General features: G+C 44.2%; 1 protein-coding gene across 4 annotated transcripts in view; it reads right to left on the reverse strand.

Annotated features, from left to right (window-relative positions):
• The window catches only part of rsu1 (Ras suppressor protein 1), an 86,132-nt gene that overhangs the window by 21,139 nt on the left and 40,445 nt on the right, over positions 1-24,548 (reverse strand). For 2 of the 4 annotated variants that reach the window (XM_088282990.1, XM_088282989.1), the window contains exons 5-6: positions 19,650-19,757; positions 12,486-12,604 (exon numbers count right to left, since the gene is read on the reverse strand). In XM_088282990.1, coding sequence (XP_088139116.1) covers positions 12,486-12,604; positions 19,650-19,757 — 227 coding nt within the window. The remainder of the gene's footprint in view (positions 1-12,485; positions 12,605-19,649; positions 19,758-24,548) is intronic. The other 2 variants (XM_088282993.1, XM_088282991.1) reach the window with 1 other exon arrangement.

Genomic DNA, 24,548 nt, shown 5'->3' on the forward strand with positions numbered 1-24,548 from the left:
ATCATACTAAAGATCTAGGCCCCATAGTTGTTGAATACTCGGCGGCACTATCAGAATATCATATTTCAACACCCACTACAAATTCTTCGGAGAAGGTAGTTCTGTGTGTGTCTCTGCTGGAGGAGTTGTGGACCCAGGGCCCGACTGATTTGGGGCTCGACTCCACGGCTCCCTGATTGTTTTTACTGTCTCTACACCCTCCCCCAGTTGAAAGAATCAGAGTTGGCACGGCCTGGAGGTGGAGGGAGGCATTCGGGAGACAACAGGAGGTGAAGATTGGAGCTGTCCACATCTTGTAGAGCACCTATTCTTCCCCTGGTAAAGAGTTCAATTTGGTATCTGCATTATTATAGTTTGGGAATTTTTTATTATTTTTATTTTATATCATAAATGGTCACTATTTCATTTGGGTTGCTTTAAAGATTTGTCAAAAAAACGGTCAAAATTGGAGCGTTAGCTCGGGGTCTTAATTTGTAATCCCTAAACACAGTTAGATATTTGAACTCAGTGAACTAAATTTTATTTAATTCAGGAATGATTTGCCCATGTCGCGAAGCCAAATTCTAATATTGTGCCATATTATCATTATGACATTATTGCGAACCAACACTGCTTGTGGTGATTATCAGCAAAACTAAATTTATACGTTGGAGAATTGTTTCTGGGGCCAATGCCTGTGAGGATGACACGGTCTAGATTATATTCGAAGAAAGCTTTTACAACAGTCTGGGAATTGAAATAGATATAATATTTGGTGGGTTTACGTTAATTACAATATATTATTCAAGTGACTGATACAAGCTTCACAAACAAATTGAAAAGGTAATTGAATACAATTAATTATGGTATTATTGAGATCATTTAGTTTAGAAATTTAATCGCGGGACGACACTAGTTAATTTGTTACTTTTTGTTGTCTAATATAACTTTGATTGGGCTCGACCCCACTAGGGGGTGGGGTTGACAGGGGGTCATAGTATATTTTTTGCCGCATGCATTTTTTGGAAGGATTGTATAACGATTGCTGGCATTATTTTAAACACTTACGGGACAGAAGGTCAATTATTTAATTTAGCAGGTCTTTCTACGCTTTTAGTATTTTTGCTTCTGATGTATGAGACTGTTTTTCAGACAGACGGACTGGAGACAAAAATTGTGATGTTACAGTACCACTGCAACCAGACGGTCATGTACGAGGAACGGGAGGACAGCTCGGATAGATTGACAGACGCACAGGTGATATTGTTTTATAAAATTTGTGACCAAGACCCCGAGGTTGGTATATATGCGAAATTATTCAATCACAAAATTGATTTGGAGAATTTAAGGGAACGATTGCACAATTTTGAACCATATGAGATAACCAAATGGCCTCCCCAGCGCATGAAAAGGGAAGTAAAAAACAAACAGGGACACAGGAGTAACCGCGATGACAAATAATTGGGTATTGATGGCGGAGCAGGCTGCCAAGACGGTGAATGAGACATGCCTCGTTTGTTTAGGACCACGTCCTCTTTTGAAAGTCGTCGCGTCATTTATCGTAGGGCGGACGTGTATAATACCATTTATGTACAATACAACCTTAAAGGGAAATTTTACGTATCTGGACCAAATTTTCCCGCTGACAACCCCCGAGAAACAAAAGCCCATTTTTGATAATAAGGTGGCCAAGCAAAATTTTACGTGTTTGAAGTTGAATGGAGCAATTGGACAAATATATAAACATATATATATTATATATTAAATATACATAAATAATTGGTGTGAAACGAATGTGTCTCTTCCAGCAGGACACCCGCTTTCTCGTGCAGACGTCTGGTTGTGTTCTGATGGAAAATTTCTATACGACAGGATGCCGACCAATGCCTCTGGCAGGTGTGCCCTGGTGACTTTAATTATGCCGATCTCTTACAGTTAAAACCCTCGAGCGCACCTTGGGCCCGCTGCCACCGAGTGGCAAGTACATGATGATCCCCGTGTCGGACCCACAGCTGGTTCCTCTGGCAGCCAGCAGGTCCATAGGGTTTAGCGGAGACGAGCCGCACTTCTGATAACGGGGGGTGCTGACGCAGAGCCTTCCAGACATCAAGGTGCTGTTGTGTGAGATTGGACGAGCCGACACGTCATCCTGCGGGCAGAAGACGTCGACTAAGAGAAAGCGAAAGTTAACTGCAGATGACACATAGCCAATAGTAGAATGTCTTTGCTTTGTTTGCTGAAATGTATAAATGATCCTGGGCAACTTGGGGGGGGGGTCGTCTTCTGTTGGGTACAGAGACGTGCAGGACTTTGCTGATAGGGACCCGAGCCCCAGATTTGTATTAGATCTCCTGTTAGGAATAAATCCGCTCCCGTGTGGAATTGCCGGCTTCCTGGTCATTTCGCTCTTAAAACGAGCGCGCACAATTGTTGGATGAATGTAGGTCGTGTTTGGTTAATTTAATTGGAGTCAGTCAACTAAATCGAACATTTTGGTAAACTTTTGGTACATTTATTGTTATAATTCCAACAGTTTCGTGCTTGGGAAAGCCCGTATGGTCTTGTTCAGGGACACAGTTTCCATGCAGAACTTGATGTAGTCCAGTACACACTGTGTGCAAACATCAAGGTCCTGATAATGAAAGAGGTCCCAATCTGTGTCTTGAAAGCAGTCCTGTAATTCACCCATGGCGGTCTTATGCCAGGTTTTCACAGTCTTTGTGGTGGGCCTAAATCTGCGTCTGTGAGGGGTGTACACAGGCGTGAGGTATTTTATCTCTGTCACGGAGTGTGTGCTTCACGTTTTTTTGTTTTTTTTTAAATATTATTTATTATATCTGGATGAGTCATGTATTCCACTCAAAGTATTCTGTGAGGGCCAGGGGCGCAGCGATTATTATTAATAAAACAACATCCTTTGAAACTACACATTCGTTCGCTGATCCAAAGAGCCACTTTATTGTAGTCTCTGGAAGGCTGCTCGATGTGCCGGTACTTCTAGTCAGCGTTTATGCTCCCATGTGGGATGACGATCAATTTATCACTCGTCTCTTCTCCTATTTTCCGGATATAGAGCAACACTATCCAATTATAGGCGTAGATTTTCAGCTCATTCAGGATCCTGTTTTGGACAGGTCCTCCTCTAGGCCTGCACTTCATCTAACTCCGCCACTACGTTAAAGGCAATTGCGGACCAACTTGGTTTGAGCGACCGTTGGAGATCCCTTTTTCCTTCAAAGAAGGTTTTTTCGCTCTTCTCTAATGTTCATCGCACCTACTCTCGGATAGACTTTTTCTTTTTGGATAATAGGTTGCTGCATTGGGTGAATTCATGTGAATACCATAGCATTGTAGTTTCCGAGCACGGCCCTACCTCAGTAGATATAAATTTCCCAAACTATTCAATCCCAAACAATAATTGGAAGCTTGCTCATTGTCTTTTGAACGATTCAGATTTTAAACTTTTTCCAACAAGAAATTTCCACCTATTTTCAAATAAATGACACCAAGTACATCTCAAGAGGTACACTGTGGGAGGCATGCAAAGCATATGTGAGGGGACAAGCTATTTTGTTTGCTTCTCAGAGGAAGAAGGTCGAGATGAGCAGGTTATCTTGGCTTTCGGGCCAGATTCTCCAGGTTTATGCGGAGCATGTCGCTATCCCCTCGGATGTTCTTTACAATGAACGCCTCAAGCTTCAGGCTGAATATATTTTGACAACAACTCAAGTGGGAGGGAAGCTGCTGAGGACTAAATGCCGTTACTTTGAGAAGGGGGACAAGGCCAATAGACTTCTTGCTCATCAGGCTACCCGCGAGCCTCTCTCGGCTGATACCAAGGATTAGGTCGACAACTGGAGCAGTGATTACATTGATCAACGATACCTTTGTGGATTTCTACTCAAACCTCTATGAATCAGAATGGTTGCCTGGAGACTGGGAGAGTTGTAAACCCTCTCGAATACCTTGCTTACCTGACAGTTGATATAGATATGGCCGAAAAGATGGGTGTCCCGACCATGTTGTCGGAGGTACGTGAAGCAAATAGACAACTGCAGTCTGGTAAATCACCTGGCCCGATGGCTATGGAGTGGAGTTTTATAAATCATAAGGAGATCTGTTGGGGCCGCACTTATTTAATGTCTACAATGAGGCGTTCTCTATTGGCAAGCTTCCTCCAACACTTTCTGAGGCTGACGTTTGCTGAATGTGGTAGCTACAGACTAGGGCTGTACGATTTTGAAAAAAAAAAAAAACTCATTGCGATTATTCAGACCAATATTGCGATTCCGATTCGATTTGCGGTTTTTGTATTTTACATGTTAAAATGCATTAGGACTTCTGGCTGCGCCATGTTTGAATGAGACGCAAAAGTTCGAGCTCTGCTGACTAACCCATCCCATTTAACGACTTTAGAATAATACTCGGCAAAAAATGCCCAACAACACCACGAGAACTAACATTAGCGATAGACTTGCAAGATACCAATTTAGGACCAAAGACGGAGAAATTGCCGGAAAAGGCTGATGCTAACAAGCCCGCTAAACCCGCGGCGGCTAGCGCGAGCAAAGGCGCTATACATGCGACGAAACACAAGATGTTGCAAACTATCGTCCAGTCAAATCGAGACATACGGGAAGACATTTCACTGATGAGGATGGATGTGAAGGAGTTCAAAGGCCAAAAAAACAAATCATTCACGCGACTGCAAACTTCAACTGACGCCGTGAGCACACAATTAACGCAGCAGGAAAAGAGGGTTATGGAAGCTGAGGAGCGCTTAACTACCACGGAAAAGACCTCCGATGCTCATGGAAAAGCCATCAGATTTCTGTTGCGCCGCAAAGCTGAACTTTTGGAAAGATGCGAGGACCTTCAAAATCGAGCGAGGAGGCAAAACTTGAGACTCTACCAGGTCCCCGAGGGAAGCGAGGGGAGAGATAAGGTGGATTTCGTTAAAAAGCTGCGACCGAAGGTGCTGACAGAACTCTCGCTAACTGAGATGGACATTAAGATTGACCGGGCACAAAGGGCCCCGATGCCGAAACCTAAGGAAAGTGATCCTCCTCGCTCGATCGTGATAAATTTCGCGGACTACAACATGAAGGAACAGATCCTGCATTAAGCATGGAAACAGCGTAAAGTGAAGCTGGACGAGAGACGGATCTATTTTGATAACAACTATTCCCCGGAGCTGCAGAGGAAACGTGCCCAGGTCAGATACGTTGTGAAACAGCTAAAGGAGAAAAATATTAAGGCATGGTGCTTGTACCCGGTGCAGCTGAGAATGACAGTGGATTCTGAGGAGAAAACCTTCCAGACCGTGATGGACGCTGCACCGGTGCTTAGGAGATTTGATATTCAGATCCGGATCGACGAACGGGATAAAGTAGAGCGGGAGCTGGCTAAACACATTTGGGAGAATCGGGATTCCAGACGTGGCGGCCGTAAAGTTAGCACTTTTATGGAGGAGGACTGCAGGTTTTTCTTTCCTTAATGGACATATCATGAAAAAAGTAAGAGCTTTTGTCGCTCATTTGTAAAAAAACAACCTTCTAGTGAGCTCTGCTATAGTTAAACATTTTCATCAACGTCCTGCTGATGGGGTTGTTGGATTATGTGAGGGTGCGTGCGTGTATGTACACGTGTAAGTACATATAAAAGTGTATGTGATTATATGCGTGTATGCGTGTTTGTGTACATGTACGTAGGTGGTTAGGTACACGTATGTAGATATGTGTATGAATATGTACGTATACATGTATGTGTGTAAGTGTAAGTATGTGCGTGCGTGTATGTATATAGCTGGGTTTATGTATGTATACATGTGTATGTATGTTTGTAAGTATGTAGTGGTAAAGAAGGTCCGCCAGCGTCTGCACTTTCTGAGAGTCCTCAGGAAATTCAACCTGGACAGGAAGCTGCTGCTAGCCTTCTACCACTCGTCCATCGAGAGCCTGCTGACGTACTGTGTCTCCACCTGGTACAGCGGCTGCACTGAGGCGGACAGAGTGAGGCTCCAGAGGACAGTCAAAACAGCGCAAAGGATTATTGGCTGCCCTCTCCCCTCACTGTCGGACATCAACACCGCCCGGTGCCTCAGAAGGGCTCTCAACATCGTCAAAGACAATACCCACCCAAACTCACACCTGTTCGACCTGATGCCCTCTGGCAGGCGCTACAGATGCATCAAATCGAGGACCAATAGACTGAGAAACAGTTTCTTTCCGAGAGCCATCTCCATTCTGAACTCTCACACACACACGAGAACACCCTTACCTTGCAGAACAGCATTGTGATGTGTTTTTATATACACTATTCAGTACTAAATTCCATTGCACTCTCTTATTTATTTAGCTAATTTATATATTTGTCTGTATTATTGTTGTATTGCACTGGAGAGGGGAGCCCTCTAATCTCGTTGCACACTTGAGTACAATGACAATAAAGTCCCTGATGTGCTGGAGAACCAGCCTCTCGAAGCACTTCATGATGACTGGTGTGAGAGCAACAGGACGGTAGTCATTCAGGTGGGTGGCTGGTGACTTTTTGGGGACAGGAATAATGGTGGAAGTTTTCAAGCAGGAGGGGATGACTGCTTGAGCCAGGGAGCGGTTGAAGATCCTGCAGAAAACATGTGCCAGTTGGTGGGCACATGCTCTGAGGACCTTGCCTGGTATTCCGTCGGGTCCAGTAGCTTTTCTGGGGTTAACCGCCAGGAGCGCGCGCCTCACATCGTGTTCCTCTACGATGAGTGGGGGGGAGTTGGAGCATGAAGTGCGGGGGTGTGACGGTTGGGGCGAGTCAAAGCGAGCGAAGAAGCAGTTAAGCTCCTCTGCCAGCGATGCACTCGGGTCTACAGAGGTCGTGCTGCCGCCACGGAAGTTGGTGATGCTCCGTAGACCCTGCCACACCTCCCGTGGTCTGTTACTGGCAAGGTGGGCCTCCAGCCTCCCCTTGTAGATTGCCTTGGCTAGCTTGATGCCTTTGCTCAGGTCAGCACGGGCCACCCTGTACTGGGCTTTGTCGCCTGACCTGAAGGCAGCGTCCCGGGCCTTGAGGAGAGCGCGAACCCTGCTGGACATCCAGGGCTTCGCATTTGGGAAGGTCCGTATAGTCCTGTGTAGGGACACAGTATCCATGCAGAACTTGATGTAGTCCAGTACACAATGTGTGTAGACATCAAGGTCCTGATGATCAAAGAGGTCCCAGTTTGTGTCTTGAAAGCAGTCCTGTAATTCACTCATGGCGTCGTCACGCCAGGTTTTCACAGTCTTTGTGGTGGGCCTGAATCTGCGTCTGAGAGGGGTGTACGCAGGTGCGAGCTGCAAGGACAGGTGGTCTGACTGGCCGAGAGGGGCGAGTGGGAGGGCCCTGTATGCGTGCTTGATGTTCGAGTACGCATGGTCGAGAGTGTTGTCTCCCCTCGTTGGACACTTGACATGCTGGTGAAACTCTGGGAGTACAGTCTTTAAATTGGCCTTATTAAAGTCTCCCGCTACTACGTGAACGCCATCAGGGTGGGCCCGCTGATGTTTATTGATGACACACGCGAGTAGCGAGAGCGCCGTGCTAGTGCTAGCGTCGGGAGGGATGTAAACAGCTGTGACAATCACGACCGTTAGCTCCCTCGGGAGAAAATAAGGCCGGCATTTAACGGACATGAACTCGATGTCGGGGGAAGAGTGCTTCTCGACGATCGTGCTATCGCCGCACCAGTTCTCATGCACAGTTACAACAGAGACCAAAAATACCTGCTGCATATACTCTTGATGACAGCTAGGAAAAAATGTGACAATAAATTGGATGAAACCTCGGCCACCAAAGGTGTCGCTGAGGAAGCAGAAGCTTAGGGAGGTTTATGATATGGAGGCTCTTACTGCAAAGTTACAACTGATTATTAATAAGCTAATTCATAACATGCTTCATTTTCATACTGTTAGAATAATATTTGGAGGTTATTATACATTTGCCATGACGCAACTTTATTTCAATACATGGTGCACATATGTTGAAAAGAAGGGCGGTGGCACTACTTCAGAAGTGAGGATGAAGTGAACAACATCGTGATGAGTCCTGATAAAGAAGTTGGCCTCAAAGTCTGAAGCAAGCAACATCGTGCTAGGTCCTGATAAGAGATGCTGACGTCAAAGTCAGCTGCGACCCACGACGACACACCAATGATAAACCGGACCAAACCAGCTTTTGAGAAGACGAACTGTACCACCCTTTAATGTAATCTGATTTCTCGAAGTGTAATCTGATTCCTCAATGTTAAAAAAGGGAATGTATGAAAAACATCGAGGAACAGAAGGGAGATGAAGTTGCCAAATAAACTTTGTTAACCTTTCTGTCTCCACTTGGGCTGCGTGTCTCTCTTTTCAGCTATGAACCCTATATGTCAAATTGGCGAACCTGACATAAAATTGGTCCTTCAGAGCCGTGAACCCAACATACTGGAGGCGTCCAGGGGCGAAGCCGACGACCGGGGACAATCGTGGCCACGACAAGATGAGGATTCTTTCTTTTTTTTGGACCTGGTCCTCGACTTTGCTACTGGATGCTGAAAGTTGAAGGGAGGCTGCGGAGAGAGACGTTCAGCTCATCTTGGGTGAGTGTGTGAAGTCCGAATGTGATGAATGAGTGTGATAAATGTGGGCATTTGAAGGGGTACGTAGTTAAATTCTGCATTAACAGGAGGGCGGACTCCTCTGCAAGTAAGTAGTTAAATTCCGTGGGGATATTGTGGGGACTAGACAGAGTAAGTCTTTAAAACTGTGTAAAACCGTAAGAATACTAGTCAATGTTACGTGAAGAGACAGAGATAGTCTATAAAACTGATAGAGGATAACAGGGGTGTATCCTCCACGCGCGTTTGAAAGGAAAAAAAAAAAGGGGAAAAACCAGTGTGAATGAATAAGTGTGCATGGAGGCTTGCAACCTCATTTTGGAACAGGAAATTTAACTGACAACTGTCTGGGAAGCAGAAGCTTGGGAATTACCTCAAACAGAGTAATTGTCAGCCTGTTCAGGGATTGGAGAACAGTTTAGGGAAACATGGGGAAATCAAACAGTAAAAAAGCTAGCAAAAAGGATCCGAAAGAACAATTGACGTGTAAGGACTGGAAATTTATAGAAAGCCAATGTCCGGAAAAAGTAAAACATTTAAACTCATGGATAACAAAATATAAATTCGCTGGTCAGCTTAGTACACAAAAAATAGTCGACTTACAAAATAAAACGAAGAGAGGAGAAAAGAAAAAAAAAAAAAAAGAAGTGAATAAAGACGGATATGAAGATACAGAATTTTGGATGACAATGGCACAAAGACAGAAACTAGATAAAAATAACAAAATCAAATTGCAACATTTAAATGTTCCGCACATACTGTGGATACTGATGACATTACTTTAGGAAAGATAAGACAGCAAAAGAAGCAGCTACCAAGCCATTCATAGGTGTGGCTGTGTGTGCGCTGATAGATAACGTTCTGCGAGGCAACATCCTTGCAGACATGTAACAACAAAGTCTTATGCAAGAGAAAATCTATGGCTAGAAAAAGGAGCTACTTTGACTAATGGCATATATGTCAGTTCAGATGAAAAAAAAAAAAACAATTCTTCCAAAAAATATTTTTCGCAATATTGACACATGTTGACAACACATGTCAAACAGGAGGGATGGTATGGTAAGACAGATAAACCAATTTTATACAACATATGGGTTTAATTTTTTCTCAAAAGATTTTTTGAAGAGCCTGTATGATCTGTGCTCGACACAATTGTCAGGGAAACATGCGCCCAAAACGAGGACAGTTTCCCCAAGCAACATACACCTTGTGCATTGTAAAAAGTCATCTCAACCCTACCCTATTAGGGGTCTCTCGGTTGACATGATTTTCGCGTGGATAAAAAATTGAGATTTTGTGTTGTGTAGTTTTGGTTGCACTAAAAGCTGTGTTTCATGCATGTGTCCGAGACCATTACTATGAGTAATTCCAACAGCTCTTCCATCAACATGCCTTTTAGAAGTAATGATGAAATTAACACCTAATGCGGACTGCATTGCTTGGAATGATGTGTACGCTGCGATTAAGGCAACGAAAGATAAGCCTATCTTTTCTACCGATGTGGCAGTGGCTAACTTTACTTGTGTTAATCTCACAGGAACACAAGTGGTGTAAGACAACTGTACTCCAAGCAGGTACACTACTGCCACGCAGCGATGTGTGGTGGTGGTGCGGGGTACTAAATTATTTGATTCATTAAAGGACGCAGTTGGAACTTGTGCATTGGTGTCACTTCTCTTACCAGTGTCTATTTTTCCATCCACAGCAAGGGATATTCGGAAGGCAGTTGAAGCCGACGAATAACCCTATTATTACGCCAGGAAAAGACGAAGTGCTTCCTGGAGGGATGGTGATATGACTTATTTGGATGCATTTGGCCAACCAAGGGGCGTGCCAGATGAGTATGAGTTGGTAAATCAAATCGCAGCAGGGTTCGAGTCCATTCTTCTTTGGATTACACCGAATAAGAGTGTGGATCGAATAAATTACATACACTATAACGTGCAAAGATTGGGGAACTTCATTGAAGAAGGATTTATAGCTATTAAAGAACAATTGGTCCTTCGTCGTCCTTCCATCTGGGGTGACGTAAAATTGGTCCAAAAGAACAATTGGCAGCAACATCACTCATGGCATTTCAAAACCGCATCGCGGTGGACATGCTGTTGGCAGAGAGAGGAGGGGTTTGCGCCATGATTGGGGATCTATGTGTACTTTCATTCCTAACAACACTTCTCCGGAAGGGTCCCTCACAAGAGCCATTGCAGGCTTGCGCACCCTGAAGCATAAGCTGAAGGAACACTCAGGTGTGACTACCTCTGCATGAGTGGTGGAACAAAACGTTTGGTAAATATAAAAATATGGTATTTTCTGTAATGATTTCTATAACAATGTTCACCTCAATCCTTGTACTGTGTGGATGTTGTTGTATTCCCTGCATTCGCGTTTTGCTTTTCCGATTTATCTCAACAGCTCTCGCTCCAGCAAATTCCAAACGACAGGAAATATATCCTTTGATTAATTACAGAGGTGCTGGTGATGGAGGAGACAGTGATGACCAAGTTGATGACGATGACTGAATTTACCTGGGAGATCCTATTCGTTAATCCAAAACGCTCAAATACATTAAAGTTAAACAAAGAAAAATAGAGGGGTTTACATTTGCTATCAAGCTAATGATTTGATGAAATTAAATCTTTGGAAATTCCATTGATGATAATTTTTGGGGCAAATGTAGAATAAACAGGGGGGAATGTTAGAATAATATTTGGAGGTTATTATACATTTGCCATGACGCAACTTTATTTCAATACATGGTGCACATATCATGTTGAAAAGAAGGGCGGTGGCACTTCTTCAGAAGTGAGGATGAAGTGAACAACATCGTGATGAGTCCTGATAAAGAAGTTGGCCTCAAAGTCTGAAGCAAGCAACATCGTGCTAGGTCCTGATAAGAGATGCTGACGTCAAAGTCAGCTGCGACCCACGACGACACACCAATGATAAACCGGACCAAACCAGCTTTTGAGAAGACGAACTGTACCACCCTTTAATGTAATCTGATTTCTCGAAGTGTAATCTGATTCCTCAATGTTATAAAAGGGAATGTATGAAAAACATCGAGGAACAGAAGGGAGATGAAGTTGCCAAATAAACTTTGTTAACCTTTCTGTCTCCACAAGAGCTGTTTGTCCTCTCTTTTCAGCTATGAACCCTATATGTCAAATTGGCGAACCTGACACATACTTTATAATTGGCAGATTCAACATGACTAGATTATGTATTGCATCATTTACCAATCAGTCCTTTAGAATAAATAGCAATTTGTAAGCTCATTTGGAAAGCGTACGCAAAGTACTGATAAACCATTTCAATATACTTGCGTGCACTCATAACAAACTAAGCAGACATGTTCTATTTGTTAGTGTTAGTTAATGTTTTATAAAAATGTACACATTTCCTCTACAACAAATGTGTTGTTAACACTTATTAACATTATTAATTAATCATCATTAATTTTGGTGGTTACAAAGCACTTACCACTCAAAGTATTTTGTGTGAGCGCATCTAAAGTGAGCACTATCTATGTCATATAAAGGACTTATAAATGAGATTTAAAGGCTGACAAAGCCTAAAGACGCACACAAATTTGTTATCTAAACAGACCAAGGAAAGATACAACACAACACATATTTACAGAAAACCTGTGGTTAATGTGTCAAAACACCATCTTAAAATATTGCATTGAAATCGCCTGTGTTATCAAATAGTACTGTTAAAAAAGCCATTTATCGCTTTGTGTGGAATCATTAGGCCTTATACCAACCGTTTTGGTAAAAAAAAAGAGATTGTTACTACACTTAAATATACTGCATCAAAAATCTAGCCATGTCCCCTGATGACAAAAATGTTTGCGTTTGCATGTGTTTTCACTTACTGAGATAGAAGAAGTTTCCAGGTAAGGCATTTTGACTCAGGTTATTGTAGGAGAGGTCCAAAACTTCAAGCGCTGGCAAAGAACCAAACCCTCTGGGCAAATTGCAAAGGCGGTTCATTCTGTGTACACAATTCAGCCATTGTTTTACCACAGATACAAGGAAGCATTACAGTACTGAACAACAGTATTGAACACCAATGCGTATCATCCTTTAGGTTTAGAGAAACAGTTTTAGAAATCACACAGCAATAACTACATTCAACGACTGTCTGTACAGAATTTTATTAAAATTTTCTTGTTCAAACACGAGAAAAAAAATCCCTGGTCAGTCACCAATGAGCCAGGCCTCACCTTAGAATGTACTACCCACAGGCTGCATTGGCACATAATATTGATATATATATATATATGATATAATATAAAAGAACAATAAGATAGTCCTAAAAGTGTTGCTGAGCTCGGAGGTCGAGGAAAGCTGTTACTTACGCAGAAGCAGTGAGGTAGCAACAGGTTGAACTAGGTGCTAGTAGGGCTGGGCGATATGGCTGAAAACAATATTGTGACGCATGTAGGTCATATCGGTCGATATCGATAAATATCAAATTATTATTATTTATTTATTTTTTCACTATTGAAAATAAAATAGGGAAAAGGGCTGAATTCCTATTTGTTTCATTTTAAAATGTACAACGCACGCCGGCCTTCGTCCAGTGAGTGTCCGCAGAGGGCGCTTGTTAGCGGCTTCACTGCTACGTACCCCCGCCTCCCTTGCCATGGAGCTCTCGTGTGCTGGAGCTACAGGCCGAGTCGACCAGTGGGTGTCCGCGGAAGGAGCTAGTTAGCGCGCTTCACTGCTACGTACCCCCACCTCCCTTGCGATGGAGCTCTCGTGTGCTGGAGCTACGGGCCGTTTCATTCCATGCGTGTCCGCGGAGGATGCTTGTTATCGGCTTAACTATTAAGCAAGCCTGCCTCGCTCCTCCGGAGCTCCCGTGTGAATGAACTGGGGGACGTTTCCTCAAGTCGGCCGGTAAGTCCACTATACGCAACCCGTTTGTTTTGGTTTGTTTTGAGTCACGCAAGCTCAGCGGCGCATGCGTATGCCTCAGGTTGTATTTCCTCAATGGGAGGGAGTTTGTGACGAGTTGGGCAGTGATAGGTCGAATCAGCTCGGTTGCCTTTTTTTTGGATTGACAATTTATCGATACCATTTTCTATTGATATCACTCACCAGTTATCGCGATACATATCAATATTGAATTATCGGCACAGCCCTAGGTACTAGTGCACCTAAACACATTGCTAAGTCACTCCTAGGTCACTAATCACCTCCTATATACAGATGAAGACGCTACACAAAGGGATAACGAGAAAAGACGGTGAGCTGTGCTCGATGCTACTCTAACCTAAGAATGACACAGCTACTGCGCGTAACACTGAAAATAAATGCTTGTGTTATCCATTACACTTTTCACATACGTTTGGCTGGAACTGCGTTAAAGCGGGAAATATCCAACTTTGAACAGCAAAATACTATGACTAAGATCTCTTTTGGAGAGAAAATTATACAGGCTAAACTGGAACTGGAACCGTTGCGGACACGGACGGGTGGCCTCTCGTGTCCGGCCATCTTGCGTTGCCAGTGTTACTGACGTCTTGTTAGTTTTTCGCTTTCATTTTTTACGGCGTATCTGGACTTCACATGAGCCCACGCGCTGTTATCAGTGCACGTTTTACCCTCGGATCCCAGCATGGAGTAATGAAGGCCGCTCATAGCATTCATATACACGTCCGTACAGCCAGGACGAGTGGCCTGATATAAAAAGTAGAAAAATAAATTCTACAATAGATTCCTGAGTTTTGATTTGGGATGTAAAGATTTATGGAGAATCGGTTTAATATTGATATAAACCGCTTATAATACACAAAGACATAAAACAAAGTCTTATTCCTCCTGAAGTCAATGACGATCTCCTTGGTTTTTGCAGTGTTCAGCTGTAGTTTGTTGTCCTCACACCAAGCCGTTAGTCTCTGGACCTCCTGCCTGTAAGTTGTCTAATTTCTATTTGAGATCAGACCGACCACTGTCGTATTGTCAGCAAATTTAACGATGGTGTTGTTTCCCTGGGCTGAGGTGCAGTCATAGGTCTAAAGAGCGTACAAGAGGGGGCTCAGCACACATCCCTGAGGGGAACCGGTGCTCAGCGTTCGGTTGGAGGATGTGTTGTGTGGTCAAAAAGTCCTTAATCGAGGTGCGTGTGAGGCGGGAAGGCCGGGAGCGTCCAGTTTGGTGATGAGGATGTCTGGGATGATTGTATTGTATTGGGATGTAAATGGTGAGCTGTAGTCCACAAAGAGCATCCTGGTATAGCTCTGCTGGTGTTCCAGGTGGCAAGCACAACATGCAGAGCAATGTCGCTGGCATCCTCAGCAGATCTGTTAGCCCGGTATGCAAACTGGTAGGGGTCCAGTGTGGGAGGAAGGTCGTCTCCGATGTGTTGGAGAACCAGTCTCTCAAAAGACTTCATGATGACTGGTGTGAGAGCAACAGGACGGTAGTCATTGAGGTGCGATGTGACTTTTTGGGAACAGTAATGATGGTGCAAGTCTTTAAGCAAGAGGGGATGACTCTGTGAGCCAGGGAGAGGTTGCAAATGTGACAGCTGGTGGGCACACGTTCTTAGGACTTTGCCTGGTATTCCATCGTGGTCAGAGACTTTCCTGCGGTAGACTGCCAGGAGCACACCCCTCAGATTAGGCTCCTCTAAAGTGAGTGGGGGGGGGCACGGAGTACGGGGGTTGGATGGCAGGTGTGAGTCAAAACGAGCAAAGAAGCAGTTTAGCTCTTCCGCCAGCAACGAACCTAGGTCTCCAGGTGTTATGCTACAGCCTCAGTAGTTGGTGATATTCTGTAGACCTTGCCACACATCCCGTGGTCTGTTCCTGGCTTGTTGGGACTCTAACCTCCTCTTATGGTCCGTTTTGGGTACGTAATGTATAATTCCGCATACAGAATCACGTTTTGTGCGTACAAAAATGTGTTTCGTGTGTACAATACCCTCCATGCATACACACAAAATTGGTTTTATGCTAGCAGCTTCTCGCCGCTACGTGTACAAAATGGCGATACTCGCTTGCGATTACAGGTGTGATGAATGCCACAATTTTTAACCAATCAGGAGTGGGACACTAGGGCTAATTCTAATTGGCTGATTGATTTGATTCAGAGTGATTACTGTCCAATTTAAACTAAGGAGTGGGGCGAAAAAAAAAGGAATGGAATGGCACGGTGCTATAGCTAGCTGCAACCATGCCAGCATCTAAAGATGAAGATGTAAATGCACAACTCCAAGAGGTGAATTTTTATTATAAAAAACAAATAAAACTGAAAACCGTTTAAAGAAGCATATTATTGTTTGCGGTACTTAAGGCTACACTTAACTTTGTCTAACATTCGCCAACATACATCCCTGGGATAAAAAACAAGAGACCATGTTTTCTTCAATTTCTTGTTCATTTTATTGTCTGGTGCCATAAAAGGTTTATGAAGAGACTAACTGACAAAAAAAGAAAACAGTGAATGACTAAAAACACAACTTTTGGCAGTACAATGCCATCACTATGTAAGAACATGTTAAGTGGTTTTGGTTATTAATCAAGAAAATCTTTTGGAAAATGTCTCAATCAGCTCTTAAACTCAACTCTTAACACTTTCCTTTTTTTCTTTGCCAAGATGGCGGCGCGCATGGACGCAGCGGCTAACGGCTCTCCCTTCTAGTGCTCTTTATTACTTTTTATTTATGTTTGCTTGGTCTTATGAACACCCACTGTGGCACAGTATCAATATACTCGTCAGGACATCGTGGACGTTGGATATCGATACAAAATGACCATCTCAGAGGAATTTTGCAATGATCGCAAAATTCCTGACGAACTAGCGAGGCCGTCCGGCTCACCGTGGATTGTCATCGGGACCGGGAGGCGACGCAGACGACGGAGGGAGAGGAAGCAGAAGCGGGGCTGCAGGTCCGGTGCCCTACTAAAGCTACGACAGCAGCGCCACAAGCAACCACTGCCAAGTCTCTACCTCACCAACGCCAGATCCGTAGTCCATAAAATCGACAATCTGCAATTACAAATCCTGGGAAACCGCTATGTGCGAGACAGCTGTGTGATCATCATCACGGAATCCTGGCTGCACGCCGACGTTCCCAACGCTAGCATCCAGCTAGCTGGGCGCTCGCTACATTGCGCGGATTGAACGAGAGACACTGGTAAAAGCAGGGGTGGGGGGCTCTGTGTTTACGTGCATGAGAACTGGTGCAACAACAGCATGATCGTTGAGAAGCACTCTTTCCCCGACATCGAGTACATGTCCGTTAAATGCTGGCCTTATTTCTACCTGAAAGAGCTAACAGTAGTGCTCGTCACAACCCTGGATGTCCAGCCAGGTTCGCTCTCTCCTCAAGGCCCGTGACACTGCCTTCAGGTCAGGTGACAGAGCTCTGTACAGTGTGGCTCGTGCTAACCTGAAAAAAAGCATTAAGCTAGCCAAGACCGACTACAGGAGGAGGCTGGAGTCCCACCTTGCCAGCAACAGACCACGGGAGGTGTGGAAGGGTCGAAAGAGCATCACCAACTACCGATGCGGCAGCATGACATCTGTAGACCCGAGTGCGGCGCTAGCAGAGGAGCTAAACTGCTTCTTTGCTCGCACCCCCGCACTCCATGCCTAAACTCCCCCTCACTCACCATAGAGGAACACCATGTGAGGCGTGCGCTCCTGGCTATTAACCCCAGGAAAGCTACGACAGAATACCAGGCAAGGTCCTCAGAGCATGTGCCCACCAACTATCATATGTTTTTTGCAGGATCTTCAACCGCTCCCTGGCTCAAGGCTCTTATTAGAGACCATAATCTTAACATGATTGGTCTTTGCGAGACCTGGTTAAAACCAAATCAGTTTTTACCGCTAAATGAGGCTTCGCCTCCAAACTTCGTGAGCTCGCATGTTGCGCGCCCTCAAAAGAAAGGCGGGGGTGTAGCCCTCATTTCCGAATCTAACCTAAAACTTAGTCCTCGTTTTAGCAATTCCTTTAAAACATTTAAAGTTCTCATTATGCGATCCTCAGCCGAGCTGCCGTTTTATCTTGCCGTTCTTTATCGTCCACCTGGCTCTTACTCCGGCTTTTTAGATGAATTTTCTGAATTCGTAGCTGATTTAGTAACTCATGCGGATAATATACTTATCATGGGCGACTTCAACATTCATATGAATCTCCCGTCGGAACCACTTACCGTAGCGTTTCGGACAATCATTGATATGTTTGGTTTCACGCAAATAATAAATGAAGCAACGCATATAAATGGCAATACGCTAGATTTGGTATAAACCCGAGGCTTAGCATCTTCAAAAATAATTGTATTACCATATACCAGTGCTATATCTGACCATTACTTTATCAAATTTGAAGTCTTGGCTCACTGTCATCGTTCTGACCATAATCAAAATTATAGCAGCCGTAACATTAGCTCCTCAACCATCGTTGCGCTCTCTGAGCTACTCCCTTTAGCAACTGCTTCGTTTCCTAATTATATTGGTACGATTGATGATCTCACAAACAACTTTAATGTCGCTTTGTTAAATGCGCTTGACTCCGTCGTGCCTTTAAAAACTAAAACTCGTCCAAAGAGGCTTACTCCGTGGTTTACAGAGGAAACGCGCGTACTGAAACGATCTTGTAGGAAGCTTGAGCGCAAATGGCGTGCGACCAAACTTGAGGTCTTCCGTCAGGCATGGTGCGATAGTTTACTAATATACAAAGAAGCGCTTAATTTAGCCAAAACTAATTATTATTCTAGATTAATTGTCTTACATAAAAACAATCCTAAATATTTATTTGATACCGTAGCAATGCTAACGCAACAGCGACCAACCTCGGATAGCTCTTCCTATTCAGCTCACGATTTTATGCAATTTTTTACTCAGAAGATAGAATGTATTCGTGATGAGATTAAAGACACTGTTCTTAAAATTCCGTCGAATTCCGCGATAAATGGTGTTAATAGGGACATTAGGGCTGATAACTGTCCGATAACCTTATGTCAATTTAAAAAAATATCTCTTGAGAGCCTAACAAAATTGGTTAGTGCGGCAAAACCGACAACTTGTGTGCTCGATCCGCTTCCTGGCAAACTAATTAAAGAACTGTTTACGACCCTAGGACCGTCTGTTTTAAATATAATTAATCTATCACTTACCACGGGTGTAGTACCAGCAGCTTTTAGGACCGCCGTTATCCGACCGTTACTTAAGCAACCAAACCTTGACCCAGAGAGTCTCATCAACTATAGGCCGGTTTCAAATCTTCCGTTTATTGCAAAAATTCTTGAAAAAGTCGTAGCGCAACAACTTAATGAATATATGACTGCTAATAATCAATTTGAACCTTTCCAATCGGGTTTTAGAGCCGACCACTCTACTGAGACGGCCCTTGCTAAAGTTACTAATGATCTTCTCATAGCTATGGACGCCGACACCTCATCAATATTACTCTTACTCGATCTTAGTGCCGCTTTTGATACCGTTGATCATAACATATTATTAAAACGCCTTGAAACGTGTGTTGGCATTTCAGGTTCAGCGCTTTCTTGGTTTAATTCGTATCTGTCGGAGAGGACGCACCGTGTAATTCATGGCAATACGACTTCGGATCTTTGTAAGATCATATGTGGAGTTCCGCAGGGATCGGTACTTGGACCTCTATTGTTTAGCATCTATATGCTACCGCTTGGTGATATTATACGGAAATATAACATTAGTTTTCACTGTTATGCTGATGATACGCAATTATACATGCCGTTGGATATAACGAATCCGCGCGACTGCTATAAATTAGAGGCGTGCCTTGCCGAAATTAAACAATGGATGTCTTTCAATTTTTTGCGTCCTGAGTCCTGCAGGCCGTGCTGTCGGAGCGCTACCAGGCGGACAAGTACGAAGTTGCACGAGGACACGAAGCCACGGCGGCGGAGGGCGGTCGCGGCGACGCGCCGGCGCTGCAGCAGGAAATGGCCGACATGAGGATCCGCCATCAGGAGGAGCTGACGGAGCTGCACAAGAAACGAGGAGAGCTGGCCCAGACCGTCATCGAGCTCAACAACCTGATCCAGCAGAAGGACAAGGAGATCCAGAGCAACGAGGCCAAGATGTTGGAGTACCAGCAGCAGATGGCCAACCTGGAAGGCGACCGTCGAGATCTCAACAACTGCCTGCAGATAAAACCGAGATGCTCATCATTGGACCAGCGCGTCATCGGTACCTTTTCAAAGACACCACTCTGAATATCGATAAATGTAATATTATCCAAAAGGATTCAACAAAAAATCTCGGTGTTATATTTGACGCAACTATGTCTTTTCAAATGCACATTAAAAATATTACTCGAACTGCGTTTTTTCATCTGCGTAACATTGCTAAAATTCGCCCAATTCTATCAACGTGTGACGCGGAAATCTTAATCCATGCGTTTGTTACGTCTCGCCTCGACTATTGTAACGCTTTGCTCTCGGGTCTCCCCATGTCGAGTATTAAAAGTCTGCAGTTAGTTCAAAATGCAGCAGCTAGACTCTTAACTAAGACGAGAAAGTTTGATCATATTACCCCGATATTAGCCAATTTGCATTGGCTTCCGGTCCACTTGAGATGTGATTTTAAAGTTCTGCTACTTACTTTTAAAATATTGCACGGCTTAGCACCTTCTTATCTCGTTGACCTCGTGGTACCATATGTTCCGTCCCGAAACCTTCGCTCACAAAATGCTGGTCTTTTAGTGATCCCGCGAGCCAAAAAGAAGTCCGCAGGTTCTAGAGCGTTCTCTATTCGGGCACCAATGCTTTGGAATGCACTTCCCTCAGATATTAGAGGCGCCACCTCAGTAGAAATGTTCAAAACACTATTAAAGACGCATTTATACTCTTGTGCATTTAGCTGAAATATTTGTTGGCCTGTTTACTGCCGCTTTTTTTTCTTTTGTTTTCTTTTCTGCCCCCTTTTCCCCCGGCTGGGGGATTAGGTGACGGTGACCCACTAGGAAGTTTAAGGCATTGACCAACTGGGCATGCACCTGTTCCAGTGATGTCGTCTTCCTGCAGCGCGACATTTGATCAATTTATTTATATACTTTAGCATCTAATTTAATTATTTGTTGGCCTGTTTACTGCCGCTTCTTCTCTTTTCTGCCCCCTCCTTCCCCTGCTTGGGAATTAGGTGATGGGGACATGCTTTGAAGATTACGGCACTGACGAACCGGGAAGGGACCTGCTCTGCCGAAGTCGTCTTCATGCAGCGCCTTTTCTGATTTCCTTATATTTCAGCACTTCATTGAACTACTTGTTGGCCTGTTTGCTATTTCTGTTCTTTCTTTTCTGTTCCCAATTCCCCGAATTAGGTGATGGCGATTCACTTGGAAGTGGCTGTACTGAATTTACACCAACTGACCGGTACAAGATCGAAGGCTCATCTTCGGATATGCTGCCATGGATATTACGGCCCTGGATGAGGACCCACTCCACTGAAGTCATCTTCCTGCAGCACTTCATTCAATTGACTCTTATATTATCTCATCTATTATTGCATAGCATCATTGTATGTGTCAAATGTTGCCCAGTTGGCATCCATTGCAGCCTGGTCATCCTGGAAGGGGGATTCCCCCATCTGTGGTCCCTTCTCAAAGTTTCTCACTTTTCCCCTAATGAGGTTTTGTGAGTTTTTCCTTGCCCTCCTGGGGGTTAAGATCGGGGATGTCGATTGTGGCTATGTAAAGCCCTTTGAGACTGTCTGTGATTAAGGGCTATACAAATAAAATTGACTTGACTTGACTACCGTCCAGTTGCTCTCACGGCAGTCATCATGAAGTGCTTCGAGAGACTGGTTCTCCAGCACATCAGGGACTACCTTCCTCCCACACTGGACCCCTACCAGTTTGTATACCGAGCAAACAGATCCACTGAGGACGCCATCGACACTGCTCTGCATGTTGTGCTGGGCCATCTGGAACAACAGCAGAGCTATGCCAGGATGCTCTTTGTGGACTACAGCTCGGCATTCAACACAATCATCCCAGACATCCTCATCTCCAAACTGGACATTCACTGCCTCCCTGCCATCACACGCATCTGGTTTAAGGACTTTCTGACCAACAGACCCCAGACTGTGTTGCACGGCCCCTACACGTCCTCCACCCGAACGCTAAGCACCGGTTCCCCTCACGGATGCGTGCTGAGCCCTCTCCTATATTCCCTCTACACCTATGACTGCAGCCCGGCCGACGGTAACAACACCGTCGTCACATTTGCTGACAATATGACAGCGGTCGGTCTGATCTCGAAAGGTGACGAGGCAGCCTACAGGGAGGAGGTCCAGAGACTAACGGCTTGGTGTGAGGACAACAGACTGCAACTCAACATTGCAAAAACAAAGGAGATCGTCATCGACTTTAGGAGGAACAAGAGTGTGTCACCCCCCCCCCTCTACATCAGAGGTGAATGTGTGGAGAGGGTCCACACATTCAAGTTCCTGGGAGTACAGATCTCCAATGACCTCTCCTGGACACACAACACCACAGCAGTGGTAAAGAAGGTCCACCAGCGTCTGTATTTCCTGAGGGTCCTCAGGAAATTCAACCTGGACAAGAAGCTGCTGCTGGCCTTCTACCACTCGTCCATCGAGAGCCTACTGACCTACTGTGTCTCCACCTGGTACAGCAGCTGCACTGAGGTAGACCGAGTGAGGCTCCAGAGGACAGTCAAAATGGCGCAGAGGATTATAGCCTGCCCTCTCCCCTCCCTGTCGGACATCTACACCACCCGGTGCCTTATCAGAGCTCTCAATATCGTCAAAGACAATACTCACCCGAACTCACACCTGTTTGACCTGTTGCCCTTTGGCAGGCGCTACAGATGCATCAAATCGAGGACCAATAGACTGAGAAACAGTTTCTTTCCGAGAGCCATCTCCATTCTGAACTCTCACACACACACACAAAACCACCCTTACCTTGCAGAACAGCAACGTAATGTGTTTTTATCTATCCAATTTCGTATTATTTTCCATCTCATTATTTATTCTTTTATTTATCTAATTTATATACTTGATTAAATTATTGTTGTATTGCACTGGAGAGGGGAGCCCTCTAATCTCGTTGCACACTTGAGTACAATGACAATAAAGGGATTTCTAATTCTAATTCTAATTCGATCGTTCTACACCAAGTACAATGACAAAGGCCATTCTGATTCTGAAAGGGATTTTAAGTCTTCATCATATTGCAAAACAAAGTTTGTGAAATTTTACGCAAAGCTGCAGCCTTGGCAAATCCTATTCGACCCCCCTCCAAAAAACACTAATGCAACAACTTCTGGCCTGACAGCAGCATTGATATTCCATTGGGTTATTGTGTGATTTAAAAAAGAAAAATGGCGTGATTGTCAGGAACGCCTTGCGGCGAGGAGGGGAGGAACCCAAAAGGCGAGGAGGCAGGGAAATGGATGATGTTAAGGGGAATTTATTGAAGGGATCAAACGAGGACAAACAGCGAGGCAGGATACAAAACAACAAGGGCAAACTGACGCGACTAACTGGGACAAGGATAAAGGGCCGGAACGAGGGCGGAAACGAGAACCAGAGCATGAACGAGATCTAGGAGCGGTCGTGACAGTCCGTGACGCAGCAACAGGGAGCCAAACAGGATAATGACCCGACACTGGGTTGAGGGCATGGAAGGCATAAGTAGTCCGGTAATCAGGGGAGCAGATGGGGAGCAGGTGTGTGATCGTGAACTGGGAACAGGTGCGTGGCTGGTGAGAACGAAAACAATAACCAAAGCACATGGCAGGGAGGTGACGAAAACAATAACAAAAGGCTGTCATGCCCGACGCGGATCATGACAGTGATAACGCCACTAAGATTTTTTAGCAAAGCAAAAAAAAAAAAAAGCATTGCAATGTGCCAGTATACCAACATCTCAGTCCCCCAACCTTGCCAGGGCTGTGAGGGACCTATATAGCTGCTTGCAGCTCTAGTTTTTATGAATGATTTTTTTTAAACAAGTATAATGTTTGAAATTAATGTTTTTCCTTGAAACTGATTGTTGTTTCCACAAAGCTTTGACAGTGGATCCACACATGTAGCAGACAACTACAATGCAATTATGTCTACTCAAACTCCCGGATTCACACACAAAAAGTCAAGTTTTAATTTTGATGGCAGTTGCAGTGAATATGGGTATCTACCCTTTTTAACCACACTTGTTTTACTATTTTCAAAGAAAATTGTGCATCCTACAAAAATAAGTTGATGCCACAACGGAATTTAAACTGTGTGTGGATAGGTGTTGTTTTTGGCAGGCATTTTAGATTTCATCTTAGTCTTTTGGACAAAAATGCTTATTAGTCTTTGTCACATTTAGTCATTCCCATTAGTGATAGTTTTCGTCTAGTTTTAGTCGAAAACTCCAAAAGGTTTTAGGCTAGTTTTAGTCGACGAAAACTCAAAAAGGTTTTAGTCAACGGAGACTCAAGAAAAAAGTTTTTGTCTAGTTTTGTTAAATTTATTCAACAAAAACTCAAAATGGTTTTAGTCCGTTTTAGTTTAAAATAGGCATACAAGGTTTCCACCCAATAGAGACTTTCTGATCAACTACTAAGGAGTATGCATTACAAACAGATAAAGTGGTAACAGTGGAATCAATGCTCATTGCTCCAAAATAAGCCGAGAACCAAAACATTTTATTTGGCAACTGTTGTGGCTTTATTTTGATTAAAGCAACGTAAAATAAAAATGTGTTAACAACATAGACTTGTCGTAGACTTGTTCTAAAACAGAAGCACAAGTCCAAACTCTATCAAACATATGTCTTGTTTACTTGTAACAGCTTATCAGAACGAAGTAGCCTACCGAGTGTCACTGTTGCCGTGCTCCGTCAATGGAAAGCGTGTCAGTGTGTGAGCCGAGACGAATGACCGGGGACGTGTTCGTGTTTTGTTGTCCCGGTGTGTGCGACG

Source organism: Idiotropiscis lumnitzeri, chromosome 19, assembly GCF_059441095.1.
Source record: "Idiotropiscis lumnitzeri isolate Australia: NSW breed Sydney's pygmy pipehorse chromosome 19, RoL_Ilum_1.0, whole genome shotgun sequence".
Lineage (NCBI taxonomy): Eukaryota > Metazoa > Chordata > Actinopteri > Syngnathiformes > Syngnathidae > Idiotropiscis > Idiotropiscis lumnitzeri.